At 35.6% G+C, this 19,107-nt stretch overlaps 1 protein-coding gene across 2 annotated transcripts; it reads right to left on the reverse strand.

Annotated features, from left to right (window-relative positions):
* Window positions 1-9,837: 9,837 nt before the first annotated feature.
* Window positions 9,838-18,531, reverse strand: LOC149740944 (DEP domain-containing protein 7-like). 2 transcript variants are annotated; one of them, XM_089872852.1, is made up of 13 exons: window positions 18,372-18,531; window positions 17,863-17,976; window positions 17,081-17,676; window positions 16,578-16,684; window positions 15,692-16,222; window positions 14,825-14,967; window positions 13,967-14,080; window positions 13,698-13,761; window positions 12,883-12,991; window positions 12,241-12,337; window positions 11,692-11,834; window positions 11,094-11,307; window positions 9,838-10,681 (listed from the first exon to the last, which is right to left on the reverse strand). In XM_089872852.1, exons 1-13 carry the CDS (start codon window positions 18,403-18,405, stop codon window positions 10,344-10,346), a joined length of 2,604 nt encoding a protein of 867 aa, XP_089728978.1. In that variant the 5' UTR covers window positions 18,406-18,531; the 3' UTR covers window positions 9,838-10,343. The 2 variants fall into 2 exon arrangements, with proteins under 2 accessions (XP_089728978.1, XP_089728979.1); XM_089872853.1 differs by lacking the exon at window positions 15,692-16,222.
* Between the last annotated feature and the right edge of the window lie 576 nt (window positions 18,532-19,107).

The raw sequence follows: 19,107 nt of genomic DNA on the forward strand, positions 1-19,107 counted from the left end.
TTTCGACTTTTGCAAAAAATTGATTTTTTTGAGCTTTGGTATAAACACATGATACCGGTATCATGCGTTGGGGTCCAATCTCACATTTTCGACTTTTGCAAAAAATTGATTTTTTTTAGCTTTGGTATAAACACATGATACCGGTATCATGCGTTGGGGTCCAATCTCACATTTTCACATTTTCCAAAAATTTGATTTTTTTGAGTTTTGGTATAAAACACATGATACCGGTATCATGCGTTGGGGTCCAATCTCACATTTTCAACTTTTCCAAAAAATCTGATTTTTTTGAGTTTTGGTATAAACACATGATACCGGTATCATGCGTTGGGGTCCAATCTCACATTTTCACATTTTCCAAAAATTTGATTTTTTTGAGTTTTGGTATAAACACATGATACCGGTATCATGCGTTGGGGTCCAATCTCACATTTTTGACTTTTGCAAAAAATTGATTTTTTTTAGCTTTGGTATAAACACATGATACCGGTATCATGCGTTGGGGTCCAATCTCACATTTTCGACTTTTGCAAAAAATTGATTTTTTTGAGCATTGGTATAAACACATGATACCGGTATCATGCGTTGGGGTCCAATCTCACATTTTCGACTTTTGCAAAAAATTGATTTTTTTGAGCTTTGGTATAAACACATGATACCGGTATCATGCGTTGGGGTCCAATCTCACATTTTCACATTTTCCAAAAATTTGATTTTTTTGAGTTTTGGTATAAACACATGATACCGGTATCATGCGTTGGGGTCCAATCTCACATTTTCGACTTTTGCAAAAAATTGATTTTTTTTAGCTTTGGTATAAACACATGATACCGGTATCATGCGTTGGGGTCCAATCTCACATTTTCGACTTTTGCAAAAAATTGATTTTTTTGAGCTTTGGTATAAACACATGATACCGGTATCATGCGTTGGGGTCCAATCTCACATTTTCACATTTTCCAAAAATTTGATTTTTTTGAGTTTTGGTATAAACACATGATACCGGTATCATGCGTTGGGGTCCAATCTCACATTTTCGACTTTTGCAAAAAATTGATTTTTTTGAGCATTGGTATAAACACATGATACCGGTATCATGCGTTGGGGTCCAATCTCACATTTTCGACTTTTGCAAAAAATTGATTTTTTTGAGCATTGGTATAAACACATGATACCGGTATCATGCGTTGGGGTCCAATCTCACATTTTCGACTTTTGCAAAAAATTGATTTTTTTGAGCTTTGGTATAAACACATGATACCGGTATCATGCGTTGGGGTCCAATCTCACATTTTCACATTTTCCAAAAATTTGATTTTTTTGAGTTTTGGTATAAAACACATGATACCGGTATCATGCGTTGGGGTCCAATCTCACATTTTCACATTTTCCAAAAATTTGATTTTTTTGAGCTTTGGTATAAACGCATGATACCGGTATCATGCGTTTTATACCAAAACTCAAAAAAATCAAATTTTTGGAAAATGTGAAAATGTGAGATTGGACCCCAACGCATGATACCGGTATCATGTGTTTATACCAAAACTCAAAAAAATCAGATTTTTTGCAAAAGTCGAAAATGTGAGATTGGACCCCAACGCATGATACCGGTATCATGTGTTTATACCAAAACTAAAAAAAAATCAATTTTTTGCAAAAGTCGAAAATGTGAGATTGGACCCCAACGCATGATACCGGTATCATGTGTTTATACCAAAACTCAAAAAAATCAGATTTTTTGGAAAAGTTGAAAATGTGAGATTGGACCCCAACGCATGATACCGGTATCATGTGTTTATACCAAAGCTCAAAAAAATTAATTTTTTGCAAAAGTCGAAAATGTGAGATTGGAACCCAACGCATGATACCGGTATCATGTGTTTTATACCAAAACTCAAAAAAATCAAATTTTTGGAAAATGTGAAAATGTGAGATTGGACCCCAACGCATGATACCGGTATCATGTGTTTATACCAAAACTAAAAAAAAATCAATTTTTTGCAAAAGTCGAAAATGTGAGATTGGACCCCAACGCATGATACCGGTATCATGTGTTTATACCAAAACTCAAAAAAATCAGATTTTTTGGAAAAGTTGAAAATGTGAGATTGGACCCCAACGCATGATACCGGTATCATGTGTTTTATACCAAAATTAAAAAAAATCAAATTTTTGGAAAATGTGAAAATGTGAGATTGGACCCCAACGCATGATACCGGTATCATGTGTTTATACCAAAGCTCAAAAAAATCAATTTTTTGCAAAAGTCGAAAATGTGAGATTGGACCCCAACGCATGATACCGGTATCATGTGTTTATACCAAAACTCAAAAAAATCAGATTTTTTGGAAAAGTTGAAAATGTGAGATTGGACCCCAACGCATGATACCGGTATCATGTGTTTATACCAAAACTCAAAAAAATCAGATTTTTTGGAAAAGTTGAAAATGTGAGATTGGACCCCAACGCATGATACCGGTATCATGTGTTTATACCAAAACTCAAAAAAATCAGGTTTTTCGGAAAAGTTGAAAATGTGAGATTAGACCCCAACGCATGATACCGGTATCATGTGTTTTATACCAAAGCTCAAAAAAATCAATTTTTTGCAAAAGTCGAAAATGTGAGATTGGACCCCAACGCATGATACCGGTATCATGTGTTTATACCAAAGCTCAAAAAAATCAATTTTTTGGAAAAGTTGAAAATGTGAGATTGGACCCCAACGCATGATACCGGTATCATGTGTTTATACCAAAACTCAAAAAAATCAGATTTTTTGGAAAAGTTGAAAATGTGAGATTGGACCCCAACGCATGATACCGGTATCATGTGTTTTATACCAAAACTCAAAAAAATCAAATTTTTAGAAAATGTGAAAATGTGAAATTGGACCCCAACGCATGATACCGGTATCATGTGTTTATACCAAAGCTCAAAAAAATCATTTTTTTGCAAAAGTCGAAAATGTGAGATTGGACCCCAACGCATGATACCGGTATCATGTGTTTATACCAAAACTCAAAAAAATCAGAATTTTTGGAAAAGTTGAAAATGTGAGATTGGACCCCAACGCATGATACCGGTATCATGTGTTTTATACCAAAACTCAAAAAAATCAAACTTTTGGAAAATGTGAAAATGTGAGATTGGACCTCAACGCATGATACCGGTATCATGTGTTTATACCAAAGCTCAAAAAAATCAAATTTTTGGAAAATGTGAAAATGTGAGATTGGACCCCAACGCATGATACCGGTATCATGTGTTTTATACCAAAACTCAAAAAAATCAAATTTTTGGAAAATGTGAAAATGTGAGATTGGACCCCAACGCATGATACCGGTATCATGTGTTTATACCAAAACTCAAAAAAATCAGATTTTTTGCAAAAGTCGAAAATGTGAGATTGGACCCCAACGCATGATACCGGTATCATGTGTTTATACCAAAACTAAAAAAAAATCAATTTTTTGGAAAAGTTGAAAATGTGAGATTGGACCCCAACGCATGATACCGGTATCATGTGTTTATACCAAAGCTCAAAAAAATTAATTTTTTGCAAAAGTCGAAAATGTGAGATTGGAACCCAACGCATGATACCGGTATCATGTGTTTTATACCAAAACTCAAAAAAATCAAATTTTTGGAAAATGTGAAAATGTGAGATTGGACCCCAACGCATGATACCGGTATCATGTGTTTATACCAAAACTAAAAAAAAATCAATTTTTTGCAAAAGTCGAAAATGTGAGATTGGACCCCAACGCATGATACCGGTATCATGTGTTTATACCAAAACTCAAAAAAATCAGATTTTTTGGAAAAGTTGAAAATGTGAGATTGGACCCCAACGCATGATACCGGTATCATGTGTTTTATACCAAAATTAAAAAAAATCAAATTTTTGGAAAATGTGAAAATGTGAGATTGGACCCCAACGCATGATACCGGTATCATGTGTTTATACCAAAATTAAAAAAAATCAAATTTTTGGAAAATGTGAAAATGTGAGATTGGACCCCAACGCATGATACCGGTATCATGTGTTTATACCAAAATTAAAAAAAATCAAATTTTTGGAAAATGTGAAAATGTGAGATTGGACCCCAACGCATGATACCGGTATCATGTGTTTTATACCAAAACTCAAAAAAATCAAGTTTTTGGAAAATGTGAAAATGTGAGATTGGACCCCAACGCATGATACCGGTATCATGTGTTATACCAAAGCTCAAAAAAATCAAATTTTTGGAAAATGTGAAAATGTGAGATTGGACCCCAACGCATGATACCGGTATCATGTGTTTTATACCAAAACTCAAAAAAATCAAATTTTTGGAAAATGTGAAAATGTGAGATTGGACCCCAACGCATGATACCGGTATCATGTGTTTATACCAAAACTCAAAAAAATCAGATTTTTTGGAAAAGTTGAAAATGTGAGATTGGACCCCAACGCATGATACCGGTATCATGTGTTTATACCAAAACTCAAAAAAATCAGATTTTTTGGAAAAGTTGAAAATGTGAGATTGGACCCCAACGCATGATACCGGTATCATGTGTTTTATACCAAAACTCAAAAAAATCAAATTTTTGACCCCAACGCATGATAGGTATCATGTGTTTATACCAAAGCTCAAAAAAATCAAATTTTTGGAAAATGTTAAAATGTGAGATTGGACCCCAACGCATGATACCGGTATCATGTGTTTTATACCAAAACTCAAAAAAATCCAATTTTTGGAAAATGTGAAAATGTGAGATTGGACCCCAACGCATGATACCGGTATCATGTGTTTTATACCAAAACTCAAAAAAATCAAATTTTTGACCCCAACGCATGATAGGTATCATGTGTTTATACCAAAGCTCAAAAAAATCAAATTTTTGGAAAATGTTAAAATGTGAGATTGGACCCCAACGCATGATACCAGTATCATGTGTTTATACCAAAGCTCAAAAAAATCAAATTTTTGGAAAATGTGAGATTGGACCCCAACGCATGATACCGGTATCATGTGTTTTATACCAAAACTCAAAAAAATCAGATTTTTTGGAAAAGTTGAAAATGTGAGATTGGACCCCAACGCATGATACCGGTATCATGTGTTTTATACCAAAGCTCAAAAAAATCAAATTTTTGGAAAATGTGAAAATGTGAGATTGGACCCCAACGCATGATACCGGTATCATGTGTTTATACCAAAACTAAAAAAAAATCAATTTTTTGCAAAAGTCGAAAATGTGAGATTGGACCCCAACGCATGATACCGGTATCATGTGTTTATACCAAAACTCAAAAAAATCAGATTTTTTGGAAAAGTTGAAAATGGGCGATTGGACCCCCCTATCATGTGTTTATACCAAAACTCAAAAAAATCACATTTTTTTGAAAAGTCGAAAATGTGAGATTGGACCCCAACGCATGATACCGGTATCATGTGTTTTATACCAAAACTCAAAAAAATCAAATTTTTGACCCCAACGCATGATACCGGTATCATGTGTTTATACCAAAGCTCAAAAAACTCAAATTTTTGGAAAATGTGAAAATGTGAGATTGGACCCCAACGCATGATATCATGTGTTTTATACCAAAACTCAAAAAAATCAAATTTTTGGAAAATGTGAAAATGTGAGATTGGACCCCAACGCATGATACCGGTATCATGTGTTTTATACCAAAATTCAAAAAAATCAAATTTTTGGAAAATGTGAAAATGTGAGATTGGACCCCAACGCATGATACCGGTATCATGTGTTTTATACCAAAACTCAAAAAAATCAAATTTTTGGAAAATGTGAAAATGTGAGATTGGACCCCAACGCATGATACCGGTATCATGTGTTTTATACCACAACTAAAAAAAAATCAATTTTTTGCAATAGTCGAAAATGTGAGATTGGACCAAAACTCAAAAAAATCAGATTTTTTGGAAAAGTTGAAAATGTGAGATTGGACCCCAACGCATGATACCGGTATCATGTGTTTATACCAAAGCTCAAAAAAATCAATTTTTTGCAAAAGTCGAAAATGTGAGATTGGAACCCAACGCATGATACCGGTATCATGTGTTTTATACCAAAACTCAAAAAAATCAAATTTTTGGAAAATGTGAAAATGTGAGATTGGACCCCAACGCATGATACCGGTATCATGTGTTTATACCAAAACTAAAAAAAAAATCATTTTTTTGCAAAAGTCGAAAATGTGAGATTGGACCCCAACGCATGATACCGGTATCATGTGTTTTATACCAAAATTAAAAAAAATCAGATTTTTGGAAAATGTGAAAATGTGAGATTGGACCCCAACGCATGATACCGGTATCATGTGTTTATACCAAAATTAAAAATTTTTGGAAAAGTTGAAAATGTGAGATTGGACCCCAACGCATGATACCGGTATCATGTGTTTTATACCAAAACTCAAAAAAATCAAATTTTTGGAAAATGTGAAAATGTGAGATTGGACCCCAACGCATGATACCGGTATCATGTGTTTATACCAAAGCTCAAAAAAATCAAATTTTTGGAAAATGTGAAAATGTGAGATTGGACCCCAACGCATGATACCGGTATCATGTGTTTTATACCAAAACTCAAAAAAATCAAATTTTTGGAAAAGTTGAAAATGTGAGATTGGACCCCAACGCATGATACCGGTATCATGTGTTTATACCAAAGCTCAAAAAAATCAAATTTTTGGAAAATGTGAAAATGTGAGATTGGACCCCAACGCATGATACCGGTATCATGTGTTTATACCAAAACTAAAAAAAAATCATTTTTTTGCAAAAGTCGAAAATGTGAGATTGGACCCCAACGCATGATACCGGTATCATGTGTTTATACCAAAACTCAAAAAAATCAGATTTTTTGGAAAAGTTGAAAATGTGAGATTGGACCCCAACGCATGATACCGGTATCATGTGTTTTATACCAAAACTCAAAAAAATCAAATTTTTGGAAAATGTGAAAATGTGAGATTGGACCCCAACGCATGATACCGGTATCATGTGTTTATACCAAAACTCAAAAAAATCAGATTTTTTGGAAAAGTTGAAAATGTGAGATTGGACCCCAACGCATGATACCGGTATCATGTGTTTTATACCAAAACTCAAAAAAATCAAATTTTTGGAAAATGTGAAAATGTGAGATTGGACCCCAACGCATGATACCGGTATCATGTGTTTATACCAAAGCTCAAAAAAATCAAATTTTTGAAAAATGTGAAAATGTGAGATTGGACCCCAACGCATGATACCGGTATCATGTGTTTATTCCAAAACTAAAAAAAAATCAATTTTTTGCAAAAGTCGAAAATGTGAGATTGGACCCCAACGCATGATACCGGCGGTATCATGTGTTTATACCAAAACTCAAAAAAATCAGATTTTTTGGAAAAGTTGAAAATGTGAGATTGGACCCCAACGCATGATACCGGTATCATGTGTTTTATACCAAAACTCAAAAAAATCAGATTTTTTGGAAAAGTTGAAAATGTGAGATTGGACCCCAACGCATGATACCGGTATCATGTGTTTTATACCAAAACTCAAAAAAATCAAATTTTTGGAAAATGTGAAAATGTGAGATTGGACCCCAACGCATGATACCGGTATCATGTGTTTATACCAAAACTCAAAAAAATCAGATTTTTTGGAAAAGTTGAAAATGTGAGATTGGACCCCAACGCATGATACCGGTATCATGTGTTTTATACCAAAACTCAAAAAAATCAAATTTTTGGAAAATGTGAAAATGTGAGATTGGACCCCAACGCATGATACCGGTATCATGTGTTTTATACCAAAACTCAAAAAAATCAAATTTTTGGAAAATGTGAAAATGTGAGATTGGACCCCAACGCATGATACCGGTATCATGTGTTTATACCAAAGCTCAAAAAAATCAAATTTTTGAAAAATGTGAAAATGTGAGATTGGACCCCAACGCATGATACCGGTATCATGTGTTTATTCCAAAACTAAAAAAAAATCAATTTTTTGCAAAAGTCGAAAATGTGAGATTGGACCCCAACGCATGATACCGGCGGTATCATGTGTTTATACCAAAACTCAAAAAAATCAGATTTTTTGGAAAAGTTGAAAATGTGAGATTGGACCCCAACGCATGATACCGGTATCATGTGTTTTATACCAAAACTCAAAAAAATCAGATTTTTTGGAAAAGTTGAAAATGTGAGATTGGACCCCAACGCATGATACCGGTATCATGTGTTTTATACCAAAACTCAAAAAAATCAAATTTTTGGAAAATGTGAAAATGTGAGATTGGACCCCAACGCATGATACCGGTATCATGTGTTTATACCAAAACTCAAAAAAATCAGATTTTTTGGAAAAGTTGAAAATGTGAGATTGGACCCCAACGCATGATACCGGTATCATGTGTTTTATACCAAAACTCAAAAAAATCAAATTTTTGGAAAATGTGAAAATGTGAGATTGGACCCCAACGCATGATACCGGTATCATGTGTTTATACCAAAGCTCAAAAAAATCAAATTTTTGAAAAATGTGAAAATGTGAGATTGGACCCCAACGCATGATACCGGTATCATGTGTTTATTCCAAAACTAAAAAAAAATCAATTTTTTGCAAAAGTCGAAAATGTGAGATTGGACCCCAACGCATGATACCGGTATCATGTGTTTATACCAAAACTCAAAAAAATCAGATTTTTTGGAAAAGTTGAAAATGTGAGATTGGACCCCAACGCATGATACCGGTATCATGTGTTTTATACCAAAACTCAAAAAATCAAATTTTTGGAAAATGTAAAAATGTGAGATTGGACCCCAACGCATGATACCGGTATCATGTGTTTATACCAAAGCTCAAAAAAATCAAATTTTTGGAAAATGTGAAAATGTGAGATTGGACCCCAACGCATGATACCGGTATCATGTGTTTATAACAAAGCTCAAAAAAATCAAATTTTTGGAAAATGTGAAAATTTGAGATTGGACCCCAACGCATGATACCGGGTATCATGTGTTTATACCAAAATTAAAAAAAAAATCAATTTTTTGCAAAAGTCGAAAATGTGAGATTGGACCCCAACGCATGATACCGGTATCATGTGTTTATACCAAAACTCAAAAAAATCAGATTTTTTGGAAAAGTTGAAAATGTGAGATTGGACCCCAACGCAATCTTAGGGTCCAAATCTCACATTTTCACATTATTTTGAGTTTTGGTATAAACACATGGTACCGGTATCATGCGTTGGGGTCCAATCTCACATTTTCGACTTTTGCAAAAAATTGATTTTTTTGAGCTTTGGTATAAACACATGATACCGGTATCATGCGTTGGGGTCCAATCTCACATTTTCAACTTTTCCAAAAAATCTGATTTTTTTGAGTTTTTGTATAAACACATGATACCGGTATCATGCGTTGGGGTCCAATCTCATATTTTCGACTTTTGCAAAAAATTGATTTTTTTTAGTTTTGGTATGAACACATGATACCGGTATCATGCGTTGGGGTCCAATCTCACATTTTCGACTTTTGCAAAAAATTGATTTTTTTGAGTTTTGGTATAAACACATGATACCAGTATCATGTGTTGGGGTCCAATCTCACATTTGTGACTTTTTCAAAAAAAATGATTTTTTTAGTTTTAGTATAAACGCATGATACCGGCGATACCGGCTTTAAATAACATACAAACTCAGCTCCTGCTGACTTCATAATAAGAATTAAAGTTTATACGGATGCAAAAGATTTTTATATGTTATCAAGAATTTAAAAATTTCCTTTTGTTTCTAATTAACTTTTTCTCAATAAACACAAAATTCTTCATTATTATGATTTATTTGCAACTACAAATGACAAGGATTCCATAATTATTTATATTATTTTCGCAATCTGCCGGAAACATTTCATTATTATCTATCACAGTACAAAGGAATGCACAGTTAAACAAGGGAGACAACAACTATATTAGGCTCAATCTATTTGCACAACGACAAGAAATGAAAAAAATGACAATGATTTTGGTCCAATGGGTGGGAAAAGGTATTTGATGAAGTTACATGTTATGGCAGTAGTAGGAACAATGTATATAAAGTACTGTGGGGTAAGATGGGACACTTTTAGCACATGATATCCAAATATCTTGATCGTGTTTTAAACAATTAACAACGGTCTATGGGAGTCATGAGGATATGGTTTTATAATTCTTTAAATGTTCTTTGTTAACTACTAAATGGGACGACAAAATAGAGTTAAAAGCGTCCCGTCTTCCCGCATCCCACTATATAAAGGTTAGATTTTGAAGGTAAAATATTTTCACAGTGAATCAGAGATAAGTTTGGTTACGACGAGCTTTATTTCTTCGTCGAGAAAGAGGGTCCGAGCTCGGGGCGCGTAGAAAAACAGATGGGGTCGGTTTAGGGGGTAGAGGGGGCTCTGGTGACACGGGGTGCACATGGGGGACGCGCATTGGGCCCCGAGAGCGCTCGTACGCAGAAGAATGTGTGGCCTGGAGTTTTTTCAATATTTCTTTCTTTTTCTTTGGAGCAATATTTGATTGGTTTGTAGCAAGCGCTCGCGCAAGTTCTGATATATGATGTTGGGTGAATTCTACTCGCTGTCTGTTGTATTCCTTACTGGTGATCATACGGCAGAATACGGAATCTGTGGGTATTATGTGGTGAATATAATGCTATTATTGAAATATAAAATATAATATTATTATTGGGAAGACTTTACTGGTATGAGGTGACTTATAATTATAATTATCTAAGAAGAGATTATATGCCCGTTTATATTGGTTGAAAATAAATTGCAAACTTTGAAAACAGCATTTATGCAGATATTATATGGTGCATACACTTCTATTTTTATGCAGATTGGCTAAAAATAGAATACTATTGATATTTAATTTGGAAAATTGATCGCTTCACTATTATATATCGATGAGGCCCTGTGGCAGGGCATTAATTAAACACATTCCATGCACCAGGAACACACAAAGGAATCTTCACTATACATCATTACACCAGTATTGTATATGTATTATATAACACATTATATAGACCCCACGCACCTGGAACACACGTAGGACTCTCAACTTCCCCAGTTTCCAACAACTTTCTTTTCCGTTCCATCGTCGAGGCAACAGAGGTTGGAAGTCTGAACGCTCGATGGCGCTGTTCCATCACGAAGAGGAAAAGACCCGAAATTCGACGATCGGGAACGATGTCCACGCGGTGGAGCACGGGAGCAACAAAAGTTTGAACGACGAGGACTTTGTTGTTACACTAGGGGGGGTTGTGGGGTGATTAATATTTTGTTAATTGGGTAAAAATGTTTGTTATAAAGACCTTTAAGTAGGCGTATGTATCTTTGGGTGAAACACTTAACGGCAAATTGCTTGAATTGTCAGCCATAGAATTTAAAAGGGATAAAGAATGCGTTTAGTTGTAGTGGGTGGCATTGTGGGCGTATGTGTCCTTGGGCAAGACACGTAACAGGAATTGCTCCAACCCAGTGGTTACTAATGGTTTGTCTAAATTATCAACCATACATAAAATAATCACCCACAAAGTCCAAAAGTGGTAACTCATAAGCGAGCACGAGGTGTATGAAACAGAACACCCGTGTTATAACGACGGTTGTAAATAAATTACATCTACCTAACTCACCTTGGGAGTTAGCAACACATCGGAGTTGGCCACAACGTAATAAAGGAAAGTAAATAAATCTCGAAGTTCAAACAAGCGAGGTTCAGGAAGAAGATGGAAGAATAGTTGGATCGCTTCCAAACAATCGGGGACCGGTTTCGTTTCTGTAGGGTGTGGGGGTTATAATATTGTGGTTGAAGTGTCGGATACTTGTGGAAGTTCTTAGTGCCCAACTAAGGTAAACACTAACCAAAAATATGCGATTTTTTCCAAAGTTAAAAGTGAGATTCTACCCCACTGCATAATACCGTTATCATGTCCCACAAAGTAAATGCTATATCAAATGCACTAAGGTAGCTTTTATCAGCGATTGGACCACAAGCCATTTAATACGGTTGTAAAATATACAAAAAATGTATCATTTTACAAAACAAAATTAAATTAAAATATAAGACTGACAATGCTATTTATGCAGGTTTGATTTTTGTCTTGTTACGTTTTCATAGCACCACTATTTCTTTACACAAGAATCGTTTTAAAACACTTTTATATTTATGAATATGAGCTCACCTAACATTGTGATCAACGCTTCAATGATTTCAGAGTACGACTCATCAATAAGTGGTTGACTCAGCGATTTGTAATAATCGGATATCGAGAAAAATAACTGAAATAAATTTTTAAAAGTTTTAGAACACAATATAGTTTCTAGATATGCATTGCATGTATTCAAAAACTCGCACACATTGAAGATGATGGGACACCTTTTTATTCTATTTCCTAGTCTCATTTATTTGGAAACAAACAACATTCAAAGAATTATAAAACCGTATCCTCACGACTTCCATAGACCGTTGTTAATTGTTTAAAACAAGATCAGAATAATTTGATATTATGTGCTAAAGGTGTCCCATCTTATCCCACAGTACTATATTGTGGCGGCCCGCCACGTGTGTGTGCGCCGACGCGTACACAAGTGCCTTTTTCTCACGTTTACCTTCAGTATAAATACCGCGTCTCGTGTTCATTCGCCCTCTTAGTTTACCGCTCGCAATACAACATACTGCAACCACTACAATATCTTTATAAATATATAAAAAGATATGTCTCCATTGCTCTATAAGCCTCTATACCTTTATAGGTGCCAGACTTCTAAACACAGGGGAGGCAGTAATTGACACACAATCCTATGAAAGCAATCTCATAACTTACTTTAATTTTCTTCATTGCTGGCGTGTCACGAGCATGTTTACAAAGTATTTCGTATCCGTTTGGCAAATGTTGTAACACAGATAACGCTGATGAAATCCAACTATCCTCACTGTGGGAAAGAATGTATGAATATGACTTTTATTTATTATCGCAACCAAAGTCGTTATAAAGGTGGCTGTACACAGTATCTGGTGTGCAAATTCGCTTGGAAAGTCGTATGCGAACCCATTACCAAGTTCCGCATGCGGCAGCGAAATCCAGACAAAACGGACGAATTCCGGATACTGTGTACAGCCTTAACACGGGTGTTCTGTTTCATACACCTCGTGCCCGCTTACAAGTTACCACGTATGTAACTTATTTATCCTTACATGGTAGGGCAACGACATTCGGTATAACACGGGTGTTCTGTTTCATACACCTCGTGCTCACTTACAAGTTACCATGTATGTAACTTATTTATCCTTACATGGTGGGGCAACACCAGTCGTTATAACACGAGTGTTCTGTTTCATACACCTCGTATGTAACTTATTTATCCTCACATGGTGGGGCAACGACAGTCGTTATAACACGAGTGTTCTGTTTCATACACCTCGTGCCTGCTTAAAGTTACCATGTATGTAACTTATTTATCTTTGCATGGCAGGGAAACGACAGTCGTTATAACACGAGTGTTCTGTTTCATACACCTCGTGCCCGCTTACAAGTTACCACGGGGTTCAATAACATGAGATGTCACCCTTGTTCAAAATTTAAGTAACAACACCAGCATGAAACCACCACACCCATGATCATACCATCCATTCACTTACTTGTTATAAGCTGCCACTACCTCACTATATTGCACACCATGTGAACCAGCTCCACCAAACAGGTCTGTTGGAATGATAGTATTATTTAAATATCTGGGGTAAAAAATACATGAAAAATGAAAAATTTTGCCTATCCGAATACATGAGAAACATGAAAAATTTTGTGTATTCCTATACATAAAAAAAACATTTTGTCCGTATACATGAAAAAATTAAAAATCTCATGCATTCATATACATAAGTCATACAGTGGGTTTACTACAACTCACCCCAACCGGTTTTCTTATCAAAAGTTGGAGAGGTAATCAAACTATCAACAAACTGTAGGTCAAGGATTTGCAGCAAACGTACACGAACACACTCACGACGTAGGTGTAAGATTTCTATTCAAGGAAATTGATGTTAGTTTTTATTGGGGGTTAATGTTGGCATGAATGTGTTGCATTGATGCATTCAATATAGTGCTTTGAAAGCAGCTGGCTTGCTGGTACTTTGTCATGGGGGTTTATGTGATTTGATTTATATTGACAAATTCAATGAAATGATATAGTGTCTAGTGTTTTCGGAAGGTTAATATTTATACAGTTCACCAGGACGGGAAAGCCAACTATAACCGCCCATTGAGGCAGTTTATAATGGAAATTGATGTTGTTTAAATGGTCAGGATGTTGCATTGATGCATTCAATAGAATTGCAGTGGCTTGGGGAATGTTGCTGTTTAAATGGGACGGGAAAGGAAACTAATTTAAATTTAACCGCCAATCGAGGCAGTTCCATATGAAATCCTACCATGCCGAGCCAGACATAAATGGTCCTACAGTGAGGCACGTTATGGGACCTATGACTAAGACCAGAGTTGGCCCATTATCCCAACATTGTATATGCACATTCTATTCTATATGTGTGAGGTCCTACAGTGAGGCACGCCATGGGACCTGGGATTTAGACCAGAGTTGCCCATTACCCCAACATTGTATATGCACATTCTATTCTATATGGGTGAGGTCCTACAGTGAGGCACGCCATGGGACCTGGGATTTAGACCAGAATTGGCATTACTCATATATATGGAATATATGGGTGGTCCCAGTCCCCCCCCCAAAAAGATACACCTACACTCCATTCACCTTGGTGAGATAATTTTCGTTCCACATTCTTCGTTTTACCCCCCGTGCTGTCTTTCTCACTTTCCTTTGCGTTACCGTTGGCAACCGATTGATTCTTAATCACACAAGAACCAGTGATGCGAGATGATGAAGCGTCAGAACGTCTGATCATAAGGAATGGTATGAGAAGCTTTTAAAATGGCAACACTGAACTTTAAACTTTAATATAAAGACAGTAGGTGCCATACAAGGGTCTAAGCAAGGCCAGTTAAATTATCTTTCAATAAAAATATTCCTTTTTTAATATTTTACCAACTTTCATTTTATCAAAACTTATTATTGAGTTTTAACAATATGCAAAGGAACAACTCATTAAAACATGAAAGTAGTTCACACAAATAGTGTTAACGTCAACAATTTTTGGACTTGTTACCTTTATTTAAGCTAGTAAGGTACCAGGAATACATAAACCAAAAATAAAATTAACTAATAAAAAAAAAAGATTAAATTTTGAAAGAAAACTTAAACTGAAAGTTAAATGATAATTAAATACTTGATGCAAACATGCAGTGAATAAACATCATGCATGAGATATCACCCACACCAATATAAGTGAAGATCACCATTGAAACATTCCTAATATACATGTGTAACTCCTGGTTTAAATTTATAAAATTAAGGGTTCGTATTTTTTCAAAAATCCTAAAAAAATTGTAATTTTCTATAATATTTTAAGGATAAATAGCAATTGGGAATTTTAAGTTGCTGCAACTCCTGCAAAATTATCAGGGTAGGCTATAGGTAACTGAATCTACGTCAATGTATATTAATATTTCTACAACCATACTCCAATGATAATAATTCCTCCACATTGATATCCAAACTTACCCGAGTGATTTTCGTTTGCTTGTCATACGAAGCGTCAAACCTGATAATGAACTTAAGTTTCTTCTCGTTGATTTTAATCTAGAAGGAGTTTCCTTTATACCATTAGATGGTGTTAAAGAGGCATCCTTGAACGGGGTTCTCATCTTATTTGATGTTTTTGATTTGAAACTTGTAGTTTGTGGGGTTTGTTCCATGTTTCGTTCACACCTTAGGTGTCGATGAGTGGGAGTTTTTATACAATTTCCACCATTGTTGTTGTTGGTGTCTCGTCTGTGGTGTAACGGCAACGGAGGTATCCTGTCGAGGTTCTTTGGCTCGTCACAATGAGGTCTTTGTGATGTCATTTTATTCTTAGGGTGAAGGGAGGGGGTGGAAAGTAATCGACGAAGCGATCGGGTCGGTTTCTCACATCGTACGGCGAGACTTTTACGACGGGGGTCAACTGCTGGGGTTGGGGGTTTAACTTTCTTTTTCTTTAATGGCGTCCCTTGTTCTTGATTGACAGGTTTAATGTTGGTTTCCTGCTCTGAGCTGAGTGGGTGGGTGGGTTAGTGTGGCATGCCATGCATGTAGATATATTACTGTTGCTGTTGTGCACACTAATGCTTGGTTTAATATTAGTTGCATAATAAGCAAACTTTGTGAAAAGTTTTAACAAAAAGTGGGAAGTTTTAGGTGTAAATAATAACAGAGTGCAGAAGACACCTTGAAAACAAACCTCCAGAGCAGAGCATGCAGTGTAATAAAAAACAATGAATATAATCCATGCTGGGGCAATAAAATATAAGGAACATAATTGTTGGTGATATTTCATCAAAATAATATTTCATCAAAATAATATTTCGTCATAATATATTGAAACAAAATAAACATATTTTCTTCTAACCTGAGCGATTTTTTACGGAATGACAATCTTTGGCTTAATCTTAACTTTCCTCCTCTGTTTAAATCGTCCGATTTCTTTTTACCATCGGGATCTGTGTCCGATGAGGACTGTGGATATATTGGTTAATGAGATGGGTAGTGCATGTACAATTTAGTAGGAGTGTATGTAACTTATTTATCCTCGCAAGGTGGGGCAAAGACAGTCATTGTAACATGAGTGTTCTGTTTCATATACACCTTCTGCCCGCAAGTTAACACATATGTAACTTATTTATCCTTGCAAAGCGTGGCAACGGCCGTTATACCACAGGTATTTGGTTTAATACACATATGTAACTGTTTTTTAAGCATAATATGGCTGACCATTTACAAAATTTTTGAGAAACCACTGTAATCCCCTTTGCGAGAATAAATAAGTTACGTTCATTCATTCAATTTAAATATTTATTAATTCCACGGCCACAGCGATATTTTACGTTTTTTTTGTTGAACTAAATAACTCACAGAGGCGGATGAAACTCCTCGGCGTAGATTAGAATCAGATGACGACCGTTTCACGACCACACCAACTAAACTTGATGAGCGTTTCAATTTCCTTCCTGCTCGTTGGTCTGTTGCGTTCTCTTCATCAGAACCACTGCTGTGCATTGTAGCTGCCGTCATGAAGGTTCCTTTGAAAGACTGTGCAGACAATCCACCAAACGATGGGAATCGTGATCGTGAAGTCCCATGTTTCCTTGTAGGTATGAGGATGTTCTTCCCACGTGGGGTGTTGCCTTTTGTGTTTTCGGTAGAGATTGAAATATGGTCTAAACCGTTTCTTAAGTCTCCATCTATCTCTCTTAGCACTTGTCGGTTCGTGAGGGGTTTTAAGTTCATTTCATTCGTCGAAGATGAGAATTGGTACAAGGAAGTGGTTGAGTCGTCAAACTTGATTTGTTTATTTGACTCATTACTGCCCCCCGCTGGCTCGAATACGCTGTTATCGAGAAAGGCTTGGCACAGTCGGATAATGTTGTCACGCGTGATAGAACCAGTGCTGGAGAATTGCTCGGGGTGCAAACGAACGAAACGGAAAAGTACATCGACTGCATTCGAACCTTTCAATAGAAAAGTAAATAAAAATTTAAACAACAATGCTGTGGTGCATCTAAAGGTCTATGGCGTGTGTCAATAAAATAAATACAAGGGATTAGTGGAATAAAAATTGATTTTAAAATTCGGGCTGAGATATCATATGGAGTATATAACTAATGCAAACAAAACACATATACAAAAACAACCACCTGTGAAGCATTCATCGTACGACTTCTTTACATTACGTCTTCGTTTAACATTGGCGTTCTCATGTAGATGTTCTATAAGAGTTTTCCAAACTTTCGTTGCACGAAATTGTCCTCCTGTGTTTTATATGCGGCGATTAGTTAGTAACTGAATTGTATTAAAGTTACTCGGAGCAATTAGCTGCTGGCACACCAGTGTAATAATGCATAGACATATTGTTATTATTATTGTATATAAACCACTAACGAAACAGTTTTTTAAACATATTAAAATAGAACACGCTTTTCTGTCTACACTTTGCTAGACATACAAGCATCCTCAAGAATAACGATCGCGCAAATTAATAACAAGGATAAAACAGGAGTAATTAAACGAATCAGTTAAACACTAACTCACGCATTTTTTCGTAAAAAAACTGTCATAAACCTGTAATAACACATTTCTACATAAACACACGACAAAATTTTATCGGTTTTAATTCAAAATAAGCGATTTTACAGCAAAAACAAACCTGTAGCCGGAGAATAATTTGAACGTGCCGCCATTTCTAATATTTTTCTTCGATTGATTTACAAATATAGACTCAGGCAAATTTACAGACTGGTTCTAATTTATTGGATTTCTATGCTCAAGTAACAGCAACTGTAACATAAGTAAACAAAAGTTTGAATTGCAGCTATTTAAATGAAATATTTTTTTATTTTCTGCTTTATTTGCAGTTCAATTTGACACCATGCAGATTCGTAGGACGTTTATCTATGGGAGGTCTTAAGACCACCAGCTGCGATAAGTGTCAGATACGACATTTTATCACTCGGGCAAGTTTATTATTTCACCTTCTAATTGAAGATAAAATTAACACACACATGTCCGTATTGATACACACAAGATAAAGAAAAATTTGTTAAAAAATTCTCTAAAATTTTCCAGTTCATTTTAAAATAGGGACACGGCCCAATGACCGCCGTGTGTCAACAAACGAAAAGAATGTGTAAGGAGAACTGGCAATCATATGACATATTGAAAAGGCGTGAGTGCTTAAAAGGCATTACGTATTTTGTTGTGGTGTCTAGCGTGTGCGCATGGTTACGCTATACATGTACATTTACTTCCGTGAGTTTAATCGCATACGCGGATCGTTTAGGCGTTGACCAAAGTCATAAATGTAAAAGGTGCTGTTCGATATAAATCTTAGGAAAGGTATTTATAAAAAAAGTGAAAAGACATAGTATAGCAACGAAACGACA

This window comes from Ciona robusta, chromosome 2 (assembly GCF_009617815.1).
Source record: "Ciona robusta chromosome 2, ASM961781v2".
Lineage (NCBI taxonomy): Eukaryota > Metazoa > Chordata > Ascidiacea > Phlebobranchia > Cionidae > Ciona > Ciona robusta.